Source organism: Panthera uncia (genome assembly GCF_023721935.1).
Source record: "Panthera uncia isolate 11264 chromosome B3 unlocalized genomic scaffold, Puncia_PCG_1.0 HiC_scaffold_1, whole genome shotgun sequence".
Lineage (NCBI taxonomy): Eukaryota > Metazoa > Chordata > Mammalia > Carnivora > Felidae > Panthera > Panthera uncia.
This window is the reverse complement of record NW_026057582.1, coordinates 113,574,303-113,595,138: the sequence shown is the minus strand read 5'-3', so window position 1 is coordinate 113,595,138 and position 20,836 is coordinate 113,574,303. Positions and strand designations below refer to the sequence as shown.

The 20,836-nt window shown below is 39.9% G+C and overlaps 1 protein-coding gene across 1 annotated transcript in view; it reads left to right on the top strand.

The window, feature by feature from the left end:
* The window catches only part of PTPN9 (protein tyrosine phosphatase non-receptor type 9), an 81,917-nt gene that overhangs the window by 36,713 nt on the left and 24,368 nt on the right, over positions 1 to 20,836 (top strand). Inside the window, exons 2-7 of the mRNA XM_049613883.1 lie at positions 152 to 295; positions 3,029 to 3,118; positions 3,846 to 3,970; positions 8,742 to 8,847; positions 17,137 to 17,247; positions 19,505 to 19,833. Coding sequence (XP_049469840.1) covers positions 152 to 295; positions 3,029 to 3,118; positions 3,846 to 3,970; positions 8,742 to 8,847; positions 17,137 to 17,247; positions 19,505 to 19,833 — 905 coding nt within the window. The remainder of the gene's footprint in view (positions 1 to 151; positions 296 to 3,028; positions 3,119 to 3,845; positions 3,971 to 8,741; positions 8,848 to 17,136; positions 17,248 to 19,504; positions 19,834 to 20,836) is intronic.

Here is a 20,836-nt window from a genome sequence, read left to right as displayed (position 1 = left end):
TCCATCTTTGGTCTTTCCCTGCTCCCTGTAGGAAATTTTGGGTTCAGATTTGCTTGAGGGAAGGATGATATTTTTTCATGCTTCTTTGTTTTTTGTTTCCATAAATATGTTCTCTACTAACTAATTTTTCTTTCCTTTCTTTGTCAAACAGGCCACCAAGCAGTTTCTTGAAGAGATTAACAAGTGGACAGTTCAGTACAATGTTTCCCCTCTCTCTTGGAATGTGGCTGTCAAGTTCCTCATGGCCCGGAAGTTCGATGTGCTCCGTGCCATAGAGTTGTTCCACTCCTACAGGGTATGTAGCTGGGGATGGGCCAGACTTGTGGCAGCTGGGCTCTCTGTGTTGCTGCTTTCTCTGCCACACACTACACACAGTGGTTCTCTGAGTGTTCTCCCCACTCTCATTAAAAAAAAAAGTGGGTCAATATCCAAGAACCCTACCTGGGAGTTAGAAAATCCTCTGAGGAGACACAGAACCTCTCTAAATTAAAAAAGGAAGAGGGCCCATGGGTGGCTCAGTCAGTTGAGCATCCAACTCCTGATCTCAGCTCAGGCCATGGTCCCAGGGTTGCACTGGGCTCCACACTAGGCATGGAGCCTACTTGGGATACTCTCTCCTTCCCTCTGCCCTTCCCCTGTGTGCTCTCCCTCTCTCTAAAAAAAATTAAATTAAAAATTAAAAAAACAAAACAGGAGGATAAGGCATGCTAGGATTAGTTTAAGACTAAACACTTACCTAGACCTGTCTTGTGGGTCATTCTTATACAGTATTCAGTCATTTATCCAACAGATGTTTATTGTATACATACTGTGTTCCAGGGGCAGAGATTACTACTTAGAAAGAGAGTAAACACACAATTATAGAAAGTTATGATAGGGCACAACTTCCTTCTATGGAAGCACATTTCATTAGAAGGGTCAAGGAAGCCTTCTTAAAGGAAGTGACTTATAAATTAAGATCTGAAGAATGAGTAGGAATCTGACAGGTAGGGGAGTATGGCAGAGAGAATAGCAAGTTCAGATGCCTAGTGACAAAAGAGAAATTGAGCTGAGCAGAAATGTTCAGTGGGAGTGGGGGCATGGCAAGAGATTGAGCAGCAGAAGTAAACAAGGCCATGGGGCGCCTGGGTGGCTTAGTCACTTAAGGGGCTGACTTCGGCTCAGGTCATGATCTCTCAGTCTGTGAGTTTAAGCCCCACATCGGGCTCTGTGCTGACAACTCAAAGATTGGAGGCTGCTTCGGATTCTGTGCCTTCCTCTCTGTCTGTCTCCGTCCCTCTCCTGCTTGCTCTCTCTCTCTCTTTCTCTCTCTCTCTCTAAAAAATAAATAAACATTTTTAAAAAAATGAAAAAACAGAAGAAGTAAACAAGGCCAGATCGTAGAGTATTTGTTTTTTCTTAAGGGCAGAGAAATTCATTGAAGGTAAAAACAGCAGAATAACTTGATCAGATTTGCATCCTGGAAAGATTTTCTCACTGTGCTTTAGAGAATGGATCAGGAGGGCTATACTGGAGACAGACCTGTTAGATGGTCATTGTACTTACTGGGAGAAAGATGAGTGTGGTGTCATTAAGTGTAGTGTCAGGGGAGATACAGGAAAAATGGGCAGATTTTATAAAAATTGGTAGGACAGGGTTGCTTAAACTGGTGTATAAGGAAAGAGGAGTCAGGGGTTCCAGGTCTTTGATTAGGGTGGCAGGGTAGATGGTGGTAGCATTCACTAATTTTAGGAGACACTGAGATAGTGCAGGTGTGTGGAGAGACAAGGTCATGAGTTCAATTTGGCCATGTTAAGTTTGAAGTGCCATTGGGATATCCAAATAGACATTTTCTCTAATAAGTTGGAATGTGAATCTAGGGTTCAGAAAAGAAATCTGCACCAGAAGTAGAGATTTCGGAATGACCAAAGTAGAGCTGAATATCAGAGCCATGAGAAAGGGCAAGGTCATCCCGGGAGAGTATGAGGAATAGGAAGATGTGTAGGGCAGGACTTCACTTCAGATTTTTTGCCTTGTTTGGTCCAGTATTGTCTTAAGAGTTGAATGTGAGTGCTTTAGGTAGGGCATGCACTCTCTGTAATTCTAGTGCTGCCCTGCCTCTGAAGGCTTTGAATTTGGTTTTAGGGATGAATTGGGCAAGAATATAAACAAAGACCTGGTTTGTTTCATTTACCAATGTGTTCCTAGCACTTAGCTCAGTGCCTGGTACATAGTAATTGCTCTACAAATATTTGCAGAATAAATGAATGAGTCAGTGAGTGAATTGAGTGAGCAAATGAATAAAAAAAAAAAAAAACCCACAAAAGAGACTTAGAAGCAGTAGTTGAAGAAGTAGGAAAACTGAGAGAGTAGTCTTTGATACAGAATGCCTCAGGGAAAAGGGAATGTGAGTGGTCAACCTTGTCATGTGAAAGGAGGACTGAAAATGCTGACTGGGTTCACTGACAGGAAGGAAGGTCCTACCACTGGAGCAGGAGCTCTCAGTGGGGTAATTAGATTGGGGGGAAATGAGAATGCAATAGATTGAGTGTGGGGGAACTGAGCATGAGTTTAAAGAATCTTGCTGTGGACATAAGAAAAATGAAGTCATTGTAGGTCTTGTTGGAGAAAGTATCAGTGGGGAGGGATGGCTCCATTTTAAGATGGGAGAACCCTGAGCCTAGAGGATATGTGAGGATGTCTGCCTCCAGCCAGTGTTTGAGTCCATATGTTAATATCCTGCTCTAATATCACTACTGATATATGTTTAAGAACTTTGACCCTGCACTCTAACCATACATACTAGTTGGACTTCAGTGTTAGGCTTCTCAGTGATTTAAAGCAAAATATCATACCTACGAGGCTGATAAGGTAGATTGGCTGAGAATTCAGACAACACTCAGTTGGCCTGAAGCATGTTACAAAGGAGTTCCTGATCCAATTAATGGACTTCTAAAGTCCTTTATCTCTGAGATTTGATGGTTACATAAAGCCATCCTGGATATACAGTATTTCCATACTAATTGACCTTGCTGTGCTTTATTTTTAGGAAACGCGAAGGAAGGAGGGCATTGTGAAGCTGAAACCTCATGAGGAGCCTCTCCGTTCTGAGATCCTTAGTGGAAAATTCACCATCTTAGTGAGTCTTTATGAACCTGTCTTGTAGTGTGTCATTACTTCCTTTTGTAGCTGTTGTCCTCTTTGGATTTTGTACCTAGATAACCTTATCCTGAATCTAGAGAATCTCAACATTTGGGAGCAAACATGAAGCAGCTATGCGGTTTGCACAAGATTATTCTAGTAACAAGTGAAATGATGGAGAATCAGTTGTACAATAGATTAAGCAAAGTTTCTTCTTTGGTCCATTAAGGTTAGTGAAGGTCTTTGGATGGGTATCCAGTATTTCAGAGGCCCATCCTTATTGGAATCAAGTGCCTCCCCCTAGAGAGCACAGCCTTTCAGATAAGTATACAATGGTACTTTTAAGGCAGAGCATGGAAACCATGGTTGTATTCTGTGGTTTTCCCCTGCTGCGTGTTTCTTTTGCCATTCTGTCTGGGAAATTAGCTAGGCAGCCAGTGTAGACCATCCTTTAATCTCTCTGCAGTTGAAGAATTAAGGGAATGTAGTTTTTTTTGCTACCAAACAAGTAATGATCCAAGGGGTGCTGAGCATCAGGTGTGGGATGAAATAAACTTTCTTCACTTCCTGGAGCAACTAATGCAAGTCAGAGAAGTATTGCTAGCATCTGTTCTCTTCATATGAAACTTTTGTCTAGGAGAAGCCTTAGTGATTGTTGTGATACTGTATTTGGTTTCAAAATATTTCTTGGGGTTTTTTTGTTTGTTTGTTTGTTATTTCTCTAGAATGTTCGGGACCCAACAGGAGCTTCCATTGCCCTCTTCACTGCCAGATTGCATCATCCCCACAAGTCAGTCCAACATGTGGTACTGCAGGCTCTGTTTTACTTGCTAGACAGAGCTGTAGATAGGTGAGCATGAAGATTATCTTTTATTTGGTCTGTATCCAGATGGAGAAATGACAGTCCTTGACTAACTTGATTTACTTAGCAGTACCTTCACCATGTTCCTAGGATATGCCTTGGGAAGTGCTATGAATAGAAAACATTCCATGTCCTTAAGGGCTTGGCTTGTTTCCAGTCACTATCAAGATGGTGGGTATTCTGTATGTTTATATGCTTGGCTCTATTTCAGGATAACAGAAACTGAGAAAGCCAATTGACTAGTTATCCTCAGCATATTGAGAATTACCTATTGAGAGTGAAGGGGAAGTGACTTGTGCTGGTTCTTTTTGCTCATTTGCCCCTGAATATTGATTTTCAAAACAGTCTAGGGTCTCAGTTTCTTTGTAAAACAGGAAAAATGTCATTAGCTTAGAGGATTTTGAGAATCAGCATTCAGGAGAGAAGAGTCTAAAAGTATAAAGTTAAGCAAAATCATCTTTTTTTTTTTTTTAATTCTTTTTTTTTTTTTAACGTTTATTTATTTTTGAGACAGAGAGAGACAGAGCATGAACAGGGGAGGGGCAGAGAGAGAGGGAGACACAGAATCGGAAGCAGGCTCCAGGCTCTGAGCCGTCAGCCCAGAGCCCGACGCGGGGCTCGAACTCAGGGACCGTGAGATCATGACCTGAGCTGAAGTCAGACGCTTAACTGACTGAGCCACCCAGGCGCCCCCAAAATCATCTTTTTAAACAGACGCATGAGCAAAAAGAATCAGCTCAGGTCATTTCTCCTTCCTTCTTCAAGGTAAATGGTATTACGACTATTTTCCAGACAATGAAACTGAAGCCCCAAGAAGTTATGTGACTCCTTTAGTCATCACATTCCAGTCCAGCTAGGCCTAACATCTTGGTTTCTTTGCTCTTGACTGGAGTTATTTGTACCCTACTATGTTGTCCTTTTTGCCATACTTCCTTTTTTGCAGTTTGTTATTGCACTGGATGTCATTGGCTAGCTCTCTGCCGTTAAAAGAGATATATCGAGGGCTGAAACCTGAGATAGTGAAAGACAGCTGTGTACGACTTCAGTCATACGGTGGACTCAGAGAGGGTGCAGATAGCCAAGTGATTATCTGAAGTGGGGCTGTCCAATTCACTCATTGCTGCCTTCCTAATGTTACTTTCATAGTATTTAGCTTCTGCTTTTGATGCTCAGTGGGAGATATATCCAAACCACACACAGCATTAGTTTGAAAAAGAGAAGTTACTAAGGTAAGGAGAGAGGACCAGTAGTCTTAGAGGCCCCGTACTGCCCAATCAGAAGTGTGGAATTTCTCAGTTCGTCTTTCCTGTGATTGGTCTTCAGGCATAATTTCCAGAATATATAGGTTCCTTTGAAATCCTTTAGCTCAGGAGAATGAATGAAAGGTGCTTTACCAGAAAATTCACTGGCCTTCCTTCTTGGGCAGCTTAGAGTCAGAGCTCTCCTATAGGCATGGCAGTGGCCAAAGCTTGCTCTATCCAATGTGAGTATTGATTGGATCCCTCAGGAGAACCACAAGGGTGTAAACATACTTAAAACTGTTCTCATGAGGGGCCCCCAGGTAGCTCAGTCAGTTGAGTGTCTGACTTCAGCTCACGTCATGATCTCATGGTTCCTGGGTTTGAGGCCCGCATCAGGCTCTATGCTGACAGCTCAGAGCCTGGAGCCTGCTTTGGATTCTGTCTCCCTCTCTCTCTGCCCCTCCCCTGCTCACACTCTGTCGCTCTCTCAAAAATAAACAAACACTAAAAAAAAAAAATTAAAAAAAAGAACTTTATTGAAAAAAAAAAACTTTTCATGATGTTCACCCTTTTCTTAAAAACCCTAGTGACTCTTCATTATTCAGAAGGTGCAGATAAGATAAATAAATGTGAATCCTTTTCTCCAAGCAAAATATTCTCACTAGTGAGTAGAAATTCTTGTTTTCCTATGTTAACTTTCACCAGGATGCAAGAGGAGGAAACCCCTCCTCTTCACTAAATCTTGCCATTTCTTTAAGGCTCAACTTCTATGACTGATTCCCTTACCACACTAACCTGTCATAAATAAAATTCTTTTTACCCTGACTTTAACAGCAGTTATTAATACCAATTATTTTGTATTGCATTTTATAAATGATGTCATTTATCTTATACTGTTGTTTTCTATGTTTACCACTAGATTGTAAGTTCCATGAGGGCAGGGAATCTTCTTTTTCACATTACATAATAGAAAATCCTTAGATCTCTGAGTGGAGTGTAAATGGTATCATAAGCTTCCAGATACCCATCATCTATCTTCAGAATGATCTATAACCAATCTTATTTCATTAATAGCCTCTCACCCACCCTGTACCCTCAGTTATTTTGAAACAAATGTCAGGGACTATGTTTCAAACATCTTGGTGTTCGCGGGTAGCATCCAGATCAGGAATTTGTATTTAGTAGAATAAAAACAATCGTTTCTTAGTACGGAATTAGCTATTATTGTAAACCTCATATTCTGTACCCAGAAAAACAGAAGTCCTACCATATTTGTATTTATTTCATGTGCCTTTACAGGATTGGCAGTTTTTGGGAATATAGACCCTGCATCATTCTGCACTGTACCTTCTTTTTATTAAATTCTGTTTCCCCGGCACTGACTTCTCTTTGTTTCAGTCTTCTGCCGCAGGCTGGCACTGGAAGGGGAAAACCTATAGTTTTTTTAATTTGGCCCTTGATGAGCTAGTGGAAAAATGGGAAGTGTCTACACCTGGATAATCTATTTAGTAATTGTGTCAGTTGTGTAACAGCGTCTTTGATCTTGGTGAATTATAGTCTCTCTTGTCGCGGGGGAAAAGAAGGAGTTAAGATTTGGTGCTGTGACCCATTAGGACCATTTGAAACTCAGAAACTGCTGGAAAAACTTGGGTCTGCCTCAGAATTAGAGATACTTGAAATGCTTCCTGGGTGGGTACTTCCACCATGCAAAAAAATCAGGATACAAAATAATACTGGGATCTCTGATTTTAGGATTGTTTTGTGCCGAAAAATCTTCTCAATTTTAAATAGATAGGAAAACTGTTGCTATTATCTGTGAGTATCTCAAACATATAATTTATTTCTAATGACCTTTTGGGTGTGCAGATCAGAAGCAGGTAAGATTTGGCTTGGTTGAAGAGTGCAACTTTGAGAAGTCTTTAGGCAGTGAGGAGATTGAACTGAAGAATACTTTTCATATCTTCACATGTTCTTAACCTCAATCTGGTAATAAGCTCACCACCTCTTACTTTTCAAGATGCCTTCCCAAGACCATGTATGGGTTTGTTCTCTTCTGCCAAGTCCTAAGAGATTCCCCATCACTGGGCTTAGAGCTTTGTTTTACATTTTCCCACAGGTCTGAGTATTTTCTTAGCAGTGGGCTTCCAGTCCACTGCATTAGAATTCAGTGACCATTTATTATATACCTATTTGCAAGAACTATGCTAGAGACTACTGGGAGTGATGAGGTGAACAAAACATGTTTATGCCCCCTAGGAGAGAATCAGATGGCTAGACAAAGTTGAAATGCTTTAAGAGCCATAAAATAATCCCACAGGAAGATTTATGGGGCTACAGGGGCTAAAGGATGGCAGTACATTTCGATCACAGTTATCAGGGAGGTTTTATGGAAGAGGAAGCTTTTGAGTTGAAGATGGAATGTTACAAAATTTGGATAGGCAGATTCAGAAACCTGGGAGGAAACAGTTCAAATTTTGATAACCTAGATGCTCTGGAACATTTTCAGCATAGGAGTTTGGCACTTGATTAACATGCATCAATAAGCATAATTCCAATTCCAACATGTGGGGGTTTTCTGCCACACCTCCAAGCAGTTCTCAGATACCAGCTTAGTGTTTTACAATCAACTCAGTTCTGACACTGTCTACCTGTTAGATCAGATTCCAGAGGTTAAAGGTTTTCAATCCTACAAGATTTATCTCCCCTACTCCCCACCCCCACCCCCATTCACAGATGGGAGTGGCAAGTTCAGGTTGTCACCTGTGCTTCTTATCAACACGCTATATAGATTGAAGGTTTCAGTGAATTTACTAGAGTGGCTCACAGAACTCAGAGAAACATTTTACTTACTAGGTTACCAATTTATTATAAAAGGATATAGTCCAGAACAGCTAGACGGAAGGGACACATAGGGAAAGCTTTAGTGAAAGGGGTACAGGGCTTCCATGCCCTCTTTGAGAGGGCCACTCTTTCAGCACCTCCATCAGGAAGCTCTCCAAACCCTATCCTTTTGGGTTTTCATGGAGGCTTTATCACGTGGCAGGACTGATTAAATCATCCATTGGCTATTTGAGATTGAACTCAATCTCCAATCCCTTTCCCTGAGGGGAAAGGGGGGAAGGGGGAGGTATGGGATGAAAGTACCAACCCTCTAATCACTTAGTTCCCCTGGCAACCACCCTCATCCTTAAGTGATGGCTTGGGGCATTCCAGAAGTTCTCTTATTAACATCACAAAAGACACCTTTAACTCCCTCTTCATTTAGGAATTCCGAGAGTTAGGAGCTCTGTGCCGGCAACCACGCTGAAGACCAAATATATATTTTTTATTATAAATTGCAATATCATGAGAAGCATAGCAAAAACCAAAGATAAATCATCTTTTTGTAAAACCAGTGTTCCGGGAGGTAGTTATTTTGGTCCCGCATCTGTCCCATACTCTGATTTTGCCCTAGGCTCTCAACCCGCCTCATCCATCTTATTACTTACAAATGTTTTTGTTCAATGGTTGGTTTACAGTTTTGAAACTCAGAGGAATGGACTGGTATTCATCTATGACATGTGTGGTTCTAATTATACCAACTTTGAGCTGGATCTTGGCAAGAAAGTCCTAAACCTGCTAAAGGTAAGGCTGCGAAAGGGCCCCCTCAACTCTCCTTCAATGGTTAGGATACTTCTTTCCATAATCTTTGGGAGACTTAGGAATGATGTAAACTGCAGACATTATGTTCAGTGTAAAGGTCACCTGTAAATGATGACTAATATTTGCTTCCTCAGAATACGAAATGGTCTTAAAAGTGAAGTGGGAGGAATTAAAATAAATGCACAGGAACATTCTGAGTCATGAAGGTGGGTTGTCCCTCTCCTGGAGTTGTGTAGAATAAGAATTCATGAAGGCCTAGGTATGCTCAGTGTCTGAAAAGTGTCACCTCGCTAGTGACTTTCAGACTTTTTTGTCTCAGTCTAGTCAGACATATGTTTTACATGTTGACTTCATATACAAAAGTGTATGTACACTGACCTATACACATATGTGTGGAGTTATATATATAGATAAGTCCTTACTTTCTTATCCCAAACTTAAAAAAAAAATTTTTTTTTAATGTTCATTTATATTTGAGAGACAGAGAGACAGAATGCAAGCAGGGGAGGGGCAGAGAGAGAGGGAGACACAGAGTCAGAAGCAGACTCCAGGCTCTGAGCTGTCAGCACAGAGCCCAATGTAGGCTCAAACTCATCAGCGGTGAGATCATGACCTGAGCTGAAGTCGGATGTTTAACTGATTGAGCCACCCAGGCGCCCTCTTATCTCAAACTCTTAAGTCCAGAAGCATTTTGTAACATTTTGAAATTTATTTGCTATTTTTTTTTAATGTTTTGAACTTTAAAAGATAATATGATATATATGCCACTTTATAATCAAACATTAATATTTTTGCAATGAAGGGGCACCTGGGTGGCTCAGTCAGTTGGGCGTCCAACTTCGGCTCAGGTCATGATCTCTTAGCTCGTGAGTTCAAGACCCACATTGGGCTCTGTGCTGATAGCTCAGAGCCTGGAGCCTGCTTGGATTCTGTGTCTCCTCTCTCTGCCCCTCCCTGCTTGTGCTCTGTCTCTTCTCTCTCTCTCTCTCTCTCAAAAATTAATAAACATTAAAAAAAATAAAAATATTTTTGCAATGAAATGTGTTATTCATAATGAATGAGTGGAGACAAATAAAGGCTATAAACAGCCTATGGCATTTCAGGTGAGATTTTGCTGCTCCATGAATTCTTGGACCAAACTTACAAAAGAAGCTTCAGACTTTCAGAGCTGTTTAGATTCAGAATCCTAGGATTAGGGTGTGTGGATCTGTGTGTATACATTTGTAAAACAAAACAAAAAAGTTACACAAAACAGGCTTTACCCTTAGTATTTACAGTCACTTTATTATTCTATTTCTTATTGATTTACTTATTTCTTTTTAAAGTTTATTTATTCTGAAAGAGAGAGAGAGCACCCAGCAGGGGAGGGGCAGAGAGACAGAGAGGGAGATAGGATCCAGAGCAGGCTCTGTGCTGACAGCAGAGAGCCTGATGTGGGGCCTGAACTCACAAACTGTGAAATCATGACCTGAACTGGAGTCAGAAGCTCAACTGACTGTGCCACCCAGGCACCCCTCTATTTCATATTTTAAAATGTTAGTCATGAGCCACTAAATTAATTTAAGGACCCACTGAGTGAGAACCTACAGTGTGAAAAACACTGATCTAAGAGTCTCGGCAATCTTTGTTCTAGGACCTCCCTTGGGAGTACTGCAAACTGGATTTTTAGAAGTGTTTATTTACTATTATAGCTTTATAACAGCGAGTACATAAAGAAGATGTTGTGCTGCATGTTGTTTTCTGGCACTTGGCGTTTGTCACTCATCATCATATTACTAAAATCCCTATTATGCCATGTAGCTGTGATTCAGTTCTTTGTATTGATGAGAATGATATATGATTTTTTTCTTTATAAATATGGAGTTCTATATTCAGTGGTTGTAACTTGGCATTTTAAAAAATTTTTTTAATGTTTTTATTTATTTTTGAGACAGAGACAATAGAGCCTGAGCAGAGGAGGGGCAGAAAGAGAGGGAGACACAGAATCCAAAGCAGGCTCCAGGCTCTGAGCTATCAGCACAGAGCCTGATGCGGGGCTTGAACTCAGGGAGCGTGAGATCATGACCTGAGCCAAAGTTGGACTCTTAACCAATTGAGCCACCCAGGCGCCCCTAACTTGCCATTTTTTTAGTTAACAATCGTGTCTTCGTCATCTTTTCATGTCATGGGTTACTCTGTGTCAGTACATGCAGCTGTTCCTCATTTTTCCCCCATCTGGCTTTTTTTTTTTTTTTTTTTTTTTACACCTAACGTGGAGCTTGAACTTACAACCCTGAGGATCAAGGGTTTCATGCTCTACTGACTGAGCCAGCCAGGTGCCCCTTCCCTCAGAGTTGTTGTTTTTTTTTTTTTTATTAAAAAATTTTTTTTTTATTTTTGAGAGAGAGATAGAGCCTAAACAGGGTAGGGGCAGAGAGGGAGGGAGACATAGAATCCGAAGCAGGCTCCAGGGTCTGAGCTGTCAGCACAGAGCCCGACGCTGGGCTTGAACTCACAGTGAGATCATGACCTGAGCCGAAGTTGGACCCCAACCAAATAACCCACCCAAGGCTCTTCTTCCTCATTTTTTTAAATGGTAGAAGAGTATTCTTTTTATGGATATATCAAGCAGAAAAAATGACATGCCGGTTTTTTGGTGTTACAAAGGCTTCAGTGAACATTGTTTTACATACATTTTTGTATATTTGACCAATCATTTGCTCATGATAAATTGCTATAAGCAAGTTCTCATTGCTGTAAGCAAATGAGTTCACACATTTAAATTTTCTTTAAGCTTATTTTGAGAGAGAGAGAGAGAGAGAGAGGGAGAAAGTGGGAGAGGAGTGGAGGCAGAGAGAGAATCCCAAGCAGGTTTCACACCATTAGCGCAGAACCCAATATGGGGGTTGAATTCATAAACCATGAGATCATGACCTGATCCCAGATCAAGAGTCTGAGGCTTAATCGACTGAGCCACCCAAGCGCACTACACATTTAAATTTTGATAAATATTGCCAAATAACCTTCTAAAAACATAGTTCAAATTTATACTCCTATCAACAGGCTTTTTTACCAGTCTTATCAACATTAACTTATTATTTGGATTTTAATCATATTCACGTTTTTATGTGGTGTTTTTCTTATTAATGATGAGCGTTAGCATATTTTCACATTCATTGCCAAGGGATATTTAAAATTTTTTTATTCTCATACATTTTACCCAGTTTTTTATAAAAGTATTTATCTCTTACTAATTTATAAGACTTGTTAAGAATGTTACTAAGTATGTGTTAGCAGCATTTTTTGTAGTTTATAATTTATTCATTTTTATGGTGTCTTTTGTCACCTATATTTTATTTTTCATTGTAATTTTTTTTACTATATTATATATACTTTATTTAATAATATACATCATGGGGGGCCTGGGTGGCACAGTCAGTTAAGCGTCCAACTCTTGATTTCAGCTCAGGTCATGATCTCACCATTCATGGGTTTGAGCCCTACATCAGGCTCTGCACTGACAAAGCAAGCCTACTTAGAATTCTCTTTCTCTCTCTCTCTGTCCCTACCCAACTCACAGGCTCTCTCTCAGAATAAATAAACTTAAAAAACAAAACAGAACAACAAAAAAAATGTATATATGTCATATATGATACATAATATTATAGATAAAATAATTTGCTTTCAAATAGCTGTCTGGACAGCATTTACTAATACATATTTTTTCTACTCATTTGAGATAATACCTTTAAATTACACTATATGGTACTCACTGTCCCATCTCTGGATACTCTATTCCCTTGATCTAGTCATCTAGACTAACACATATGCACTGTTTTATTTATTTTAATCTTATAATAATAAAGTTTAATATCTCATAGGACAAGATTCCTGTCACAATCTTATTTCTAAAAGTTGTTTTGACTGTTTTTTGCATTTTTATTCTTTTTACATGACTTTTGTATTCTTTATTTAAATTTATTGATATATAACATGCATATTGAAAGCAAACTTTATTTTATAACTAGTTCTTCTTTATTTTCTTGTATTTTATTGTATTGTGTTTATATTTTATTTATTTATTTATTTTAAGTAAACTCTACACCCAGCACGGGGCTGGGACTTACTACAACCCTGAGATCAAGAGTCACATGCTTGGGGGCGCATGGATGGCTTAGTTGGTGGGGTGTGCAATTCTTGGTCTTGGGGTTGTGAGTTTGTGTCCCATGTTGGATGTAGAGATTACTTTAAAAAAAATAAAATCTTTCTTTTTTTTTTTTTTTAAGTTTATTTATCTTTGAGAGACAGACAGCATGTGCGTGAGTGGAGGAGGGGCAGAGAGAGGGAGAGAGAGAAAATCCCAAGCAGACTGTATGCTGCCAGCCCAGAGCCTAATGCAGGTCTCGATCTAATGAATCTCGAGATTATGACCTGAGCCCAAGTCCAATGTGCAACTGACTGAGCCATCCAGGTGCCCCAGAAATAAAATCTTAAAAAAAAAAAAAAACGGGCCGCTTAGGTGGCTCTGTCAACCGACTCTTGATTTGGGCTCAGGTCATGGGTTTGAACCCCACATGAGGTTCCATACTGCTGACAGCATGGAGCCTGCTTGGGATTCTCTCTTCGTCTCCTTCTCCTCCTACCCCCCCCCCCCCCCCCGTTGGTTGTGCACAGGCGCACAACAATTCTTAAAGTCTCTTTCAGAATAAATAAATAAACTTAAAAAAAAAAAAAAAGTCGCATGCTTTACTGACTGAGCCAGCCAGGCACTCCTAGCCCTTTATTATAAAAGCAATTAAAAAGCAATTCAGGGGGCGCCTGGGTGGCTCAGTTGGTTGAGTGTCCGACTTCGGCTCAGGGCATGATCTCACAGTTCGTGGGTTCGAGCCCCGCATCAGGCTCTGTGCTGACTGCTTGCTCAGAGCCTGGAGCCTGCTTCAGATTCTGTGTCTCCCTCTCTCTCTGCCCCTCCCCCGTTCACGCTTTGTCTCACTCTGTTTCTCAAAAATAAATAAATGTAAAAAAAATTAAAAAAAAAAAAAAGCAATTCAGGGAAAAGTCTCTGACACCCTTCATCATACACCCAGTGCCATTCCCCAGAGGGTAGCCACTTTTTCCAAATTTTAAATCTGATGAGAAATTTTTTTAAAAAATCATCACCTTTTGGTTAGATGAATTTTAGAGTCATTCAGTCACATTTGAGGGAAATGAAACATTCTCAGATTTTATTTGGATATAATGAATTAACAAATTACTTCAGGGGGAATTGACATCTTTATAATGTTATTATCTCCCATCCAAGAATGCTCTACTTTTTTTTAAGTCTTTTGTTATGTCTTTCAATAACATTTTAAAATTATTTTATTTATCTTACATGTGTCTTACGTAGTTGATTCCTAGGCTAAAAGATACATATACATACATATAAAAACATACAGCACACACCAAGGATAAATCATCTTGTTTGTAAGACCAATGACTTTCAGGGAGAAAAAGATAGGGAGAGAGGTAGTGTGTGTGTGTGTGTGTGTGTGTGTGCGTGCATAAGTGTTACTATAAATCACATGTTTTTACCGTTATACTTTTATGCTGATTATTATTTATAGGGTGGCTAATTTTTTTCACATTTACCTTTTATAGTTAAAATACTATTATAATCAGAAAAAATTTTCATTGTAGACAAATTTGGACAACTCAGACTAATATACATTAAGAAGAAATACTGCCTTTGATACTATGCAGAAATAAACACTGTTGACATTTTGGTGTAGGACACTTTCTTCTAGATGTTTTTCAATATGGTCTTAATAATGTTCGTACAATTTCAAGATACAGTGAGCTCCAACAACTTTATTTTATGAACACTTGTAATTGAATGATAGTCTATCCTGTATTTACAATAATTTACTTAACTATTTCTATGTTGTTGGATATTTTTTCCCGTTTGTTATAATAAACAGTTTTCTCAGCAAACACATTTTTATATTCATATCTTGCACATAAAATAGTTTGTGGATTTCTAGGAGTAGGCCTACCAGATCCAAGGATGTAAACATTTTAAGGGCACCTGCTTGACTCAGTCGGTAAAGCATGCAACTCTTGATCCCTGGGTCATGAGTTCGAGCCCCACATTGCACATGGAGATTACTTTTCTTTTAAGTTTATTCATTTATTTTGAGGGAGAGAGAGAGCATGAGTGGTGGGGGCAGAGAGAGAGAATCACAAGCAGGCTCCGAATTGTCACTGCAGAGCCTGATGCAGGGCTCAAACCCATAGACTGCAACGTCATGACCTGAGGGGAAATCAAGAGTCAGACACCAAACCAGCTGAGCCATCCAGGTGCCCCTAGAGATTACTTTAAAAAAAAAGAGGATATAAACATTTTTAAATAAGGTTGTAAAAAATAAAAGTAATGCTAAGTATTATAGAAAATAACAACTCATAATCTCACTTATCAGAGAGAAACTCTATTGAGCTTTTGATATAATTCTTTATAATCTTTTTTCTTTGTGAAATATATGTGTAATTTTTTAAACAAAATTAAGGTTATAGCTGATTCTGTTTAGTTTAATTGGGATTATATTGTGGGGATTTTCCAAAGTTGTAAAAAAATCTTTGAAATCTTCATTTTAAAGGTCATGTAATAATCTTATTATAATACCATTTTTATTAGCCCCTACCCATTTTCAGACATATATATTCTTTCCAGTTTTAAATGCTATTTTTAACTATCAAAAATAAAGGTGCAGTAAACATTTTTGTTCATAAATCTTTGTGTTTCTGGTTATTACCTTAGGATAGAGTTACTTGATCAGAGGATATGCACATTTTTAAGGATATGTAATGCCAGAGGCCTTCTAGAAGATGTAACTATTTACTGTCCCATCAACAGTATATGTGGATGCCATAAAGTCATTAAAATGGAACAGGCCTTAGTGTGTAGTTCTTTGCTCTGAAGAAACAGATATAATGGCTTCTGCTTTTTATTTATAATTTTGTGGAAATATAGGTATTTCTCCAGACTGGTTTTTGATCTGGCAGTTTAAAGGGACCTTGGCTTTTTGGGTCCTGAAATAAGTTGTTGTATCTTTGAGGGAAGAGATGAAAGGTAGTTTCTCAGACTTCAGTGAAGAAGTCCATGGAGCATTTTGTTCTAGATGCTATATATTCTCTATTGGGAATGTTCATGGACCACCCGCCCCCCCACCCCCCCCAAATCAGTGGAAGAATAGCCAGAGAGTGACATGTCAAATTGAGAATCAATTTTTTGAAAAAGAATAGGGAGAAAGTTGTGGAAGATATTTAGCTACAATTCCCTCTTTTTTGTTTTTTGTTTTTTTATTCCTTGGGAGTAATTTCTTCCAGTAATGCCAATATTACCTGGTATCCCTGCCCGTGAGAAGGCCTGGGATATTAAACCAAAGGAAACCAAGAGTTGTGGATTAGGAATGAATACTTTTTTATTCTTATGCTTTATGCAGATCAGGTGTCTCCTTGCCTTTATATCTCATTTGCCCTTGTGTCCACTAGATTATATTTATTGATTGAATAAATGAATACAAAAATAGATGAAGAGATGGCTTAAAAAATGATTTATAAACACACAGATGTCAGAATAAAAGGTTATGAGAGATGTTTCTTTCATGTTCTGTTTATTCATGATTTAATTTTTCTTAAAGTTTTAATAAGCAGAACTTAAGGATGCACACATATATGCTGACAAAAGTCAGTATATTTTTGATCCATAAAGCTTATGTTAGTAAGAACATAACTTTTTTTGAGAGAGAGAGAGAGAGGGTGCAAGTGAATGAGGGGAAGAGAGAGACAGAATCCCATGAGGGGCAGGGAGGGAGGGAGGGAGAGAGAGAGAGAGAGTGAGTGAGTGAGAGAGAGAGAAGCGTGCTCAAGCTCACCCGATGTGGGACTAAGATGTGGGACTAACTGTAAGATCATGACCTGAGCCAAAGTCAGGTGCTTAATGACTCAGGCACCCAGGCACCCAGAACATAACATAACTTTTAAAAGTAAACCAGCTTTTAATTTTTTTATTAAGTTTTTAATTTTAATTCTAGTATGATTAACATATAGTGTTATATTAGTGTCAGGTGTATAATTTGAAAATTTTTAACCACCTCTGTAGTTACTGAAATGAAACGCAAATTAGGCTGTAGACTCCCCCTGCTGGGTAAGGATGGGGACAAGAGCAGAAAACCTATACTTTGCGTTCGAACGGTCACAGGTTCCAGTGTGCTTTAACTAATATCTTTAAATTTTCATATGTGTTCTCCATAGGGAGCATTTCCTGCTCGTTTGAAGAAAGTGCTGATTGTGGGAGCACCAATATGGTTCCGAGTGCCCTATTCCATCATCAGCCTCCTCCTGAAGGACAAAGTCCGGGAGAGGGTAAGGCAAGCTTTATTTTATTTGGAGGTGGATAGATACATTCCCATCCCCACTGTTGAAACCTGCCAATTAATTTTTTACCTTCAGTAAAATTCTCCTGGTTTGTTTCCTAAAGTGCTTTCTGCTTCTCTTAACGTATCCACTTGTATTCTCTGCTTTATTCTTTTTTTTTTTTTAATTTTTTTTTAACGTTTATTTATTTTTGAGAGACAGAGAGAGACAGAGCATGAGCAGGGGAGGGGCAGAGAGAGAGGGAGACACAGAATCCGAAGCAGGCTCCAGGCTCTGAGCTGTCAGCACAGAGCCCGACGTGGGGCTCAAACTCACAGACCATGAGTTCACCCCTGAGCCGAAGTCAGATGCTTAACCGACTGAGCCACCCAGGTGCCCCTCTCTGCTTTATTCTTTACTCAGCTCAGTACAGGCTCCCTCTCCCACTGTATTCCAAGTTTCTTGAAGTTAGGAGCTACACATAGTTGTTTGGCACTCTCCCTCCATAGCAACTTGCATAAAGATAGCACTGAAGGAGTGTGTCCCATGGATAACTTAAGGATAGCTCCCCTTTCCAAAATTTAGCCTAGTGCTGTACATGCATATTTAACAATCTCTAATGGAATTGCATTAGTTGAACTGGTGTTTGAATTTGTTCAACTGGAAATACTAATCCGTCCCTTTGACCACCAGAGTGGTGGAGGAGACTCTCTCACTATCTCTCTCTACTTCCATTCCTGGCATTTTCTCTGAAAACAGCTTGTTGTTTCCTAACTTCAAAAGTGTTTTCTAAATTTATCTTTAATCTATTATCCCCTGAATGTTCCAGGACTGAAAGATTATGGTTTTATTCATTCATTCATTTCTCACCCTTGAAAGAAAGGGCATTGACATAATAAGAGTTATGTCATAATATAGTGTGAAATATTATTAGAGATTTTTGTAATATAGAATTATGAGGTTATAGGGGCGCCTGGGTGGCTCAGTCGGTTAAGCGGCCGACTTCGGCTCAGGTCATGATCTCACGGTCCGTGAGTTCGAGCCCCACATCGGGCTCTGTGCTGACAGCTTGGAGCCTGGAGCCTGTTTCGGATTCTGTGTCTCCCTCTCTGTGACCCTCCCCCATTCATGCTCTGTCTCTCTCTGTCTCAAAAATAAATAAACGTTAAAAAAAATAAAAAAAAAAAGAATTATGAGGTTATATTAGTGATAACAGTGCAGATCTTTATAGCTGAGGAGGCTTGTGTTGGAGAGGAAAACTGAAGACGTTTGGCTCTGTGGAAGTACTTGGAGACCTAGTGACTGGGAATAGGAGAGATCTTTTCCAAGGTAACTCTTTGAGAGTCCTCTTTAGGCAAGTTCTTGCACTTGTTTATGTAAGTATAAATGTGCGTTTAAACTCAAAATACATGAGCACCTTTACAGTCCAGGCTCTGGGCCCTGGGAATTAAAAATTGAGTGAGACTTTCCTTATCTTTGAGGAGTTCATGGTCCTGATAGGGAACACAGAGGCAGAAGTGCAGAAAACTGTGGCTCTGCAGGAAGGAGCCCAGAGGAGAATATTGTCTCTGGCAGTCAGGGAGAGGTGAGCTTTATAAGCTGCTCCTTGAAGAGGCTGAGGAGGAAAAGAGGACATTCCAAGAAGAGGCAATAGTAAGAGAGACAAGCATTCCCATTCAACGCAGATTTCACGGAGAACCAACTAGGCTAATTTGGTCCAGTAAGGCTGTGTCTAAGCAGAGAGCAGACTCGGATTACTTTTCGTGCAGTTTTCCTGGGCTACCCTGTCTCTGGGTGGCTGGTCTTGCGTTATATTCATAGAAAGCTATCTTTGAGAACATCCATACTGAGCTGTGAGTAAAGCACCAGGCTTAGAGTTGGTTACCTTAGTATGGGGTTGACCAAAAAAATCACTACCTGTGCGTTTTTAGTAGTCAAAAAGGCAAATACCTGCATGAGATGGCACTGGGAAGCCTTGTTAATAGCATAAAGGCTTTGTTCACAGTACCATTCTTTCAAGATTTATAAAAGGACCCCTAATTCCAGGAATGCATTTGATATACATTCCTGGAAGTCAGACATTTGGGAAAAAGACTTCAATCCCAGGCAGATGAAATGCAGTCTACTTCTTTCACAAGTATACCACGTATTTCAAGCAAATCTCATCCCCTTCTTCAAATCTAATATAAACACACCTATTCTTTATCTTCAACTTATCTATGTTTTCCCCCCCTACGTACTCACATGGTTCTTTTTGGCCTTCCAGATTCAGATATTAAAGACATCTGAGGTCACCCAGCACCTGCCCAGGGAGTGCCTTCCAGAAAACCTGGGTGGATACGTCAAAATTGACCTTGCCACTTGGAATTTCCAGTTCCTACCCCAGATGAACGGCCACCCAGATCCCTTCGATGAGATCATCCTGTTCTCCCTCCCTCCTGCCTTAGACTGGGACTCAGTACATGTTCCGGGTCCCCACGCCATGACCATCCAAGAGTTGATGGACTATGTTAGCACCAGACAAAAGCGGGGGATATATGAAGAGTATGAAGACATCCGCCGTGAGAACCCTGTTGGCACTTTCCACTGTTCTATGTAAGTAGGAAAGGTTTGGGACAACAATCGGTTACTAACATGCTTCTGGTGTGTGTTGGCAACAGCTCCTTCCACACCTCATTTCCTTAACAGAGGCCCTTCCTTGTGTTACGAAGCATCACTCTCACTTAGATGATGATTTTCTTATCCAGAAAGACGCCTCTCCTGCTTTGGTGCTTGTTGTCAGTATTCTATATTTTGAAATTTCTGGAGGTCTTCAGTACTGGCAGGGGAGCCATGTAATAATGGACACATTTTAAAATATTTTTCTGAAATGCAAGTGTTTTTAGGAAAAAACAAAAATGTTGGCTCAAAAATGTAGGCTCTCTATTTGGGCAGTTTCTCCCTAGAGCCTTTGTAGTATAACATTACTTTCTTAATTTTTTTTTTTAATTTTTTTTTTTCAACGTTTTTTTATTTATTTTTGGGACAGAGAGAGACAGAGCATGAACGGGGGAGGGGCAGAGAGAGAGGGAGACACAGAATCGGAAACAGGCTCCAGGCTCCGAGCCATCGGCCCAGAGCCTGACGCGGGGCTCGAACTCACGGACCGCGAGATCGTGACCTGGCTGAAGTCGGAGGCTTAACCGACTGCGCCACCCAGGCGCCCCAACATTACTTTCTTAAACACACACACACACACACACACACACACACACACAAAACAAATCCAAAAAAAAGCCACTTTGCTTTCTGAAGAGGGTACTGGAACATTTAAAATAATTCACAGTAACAGAAAAGAATTAACTCTTAGGCATTTAGCCTTGTGGGATTTTCCTTCTATCTAAATTCTACTGCAGAACTACCTGGCTAGTTTATAACTGGTTCATAATTACTCAGTAAGTATTGTTGGCCATAGGGCATAGATCATTTCTCTTTACTGCTGCTCTCATTTATGTTACACTTTTTTCATTGGCTGCAGCAGAAATTTCTGTCTCTTCAAGTGAAGCTCTGTTGAAAACCAGGGAATCTGTCCCGGGCTCAAGTTCCAGCATAGCCAGAA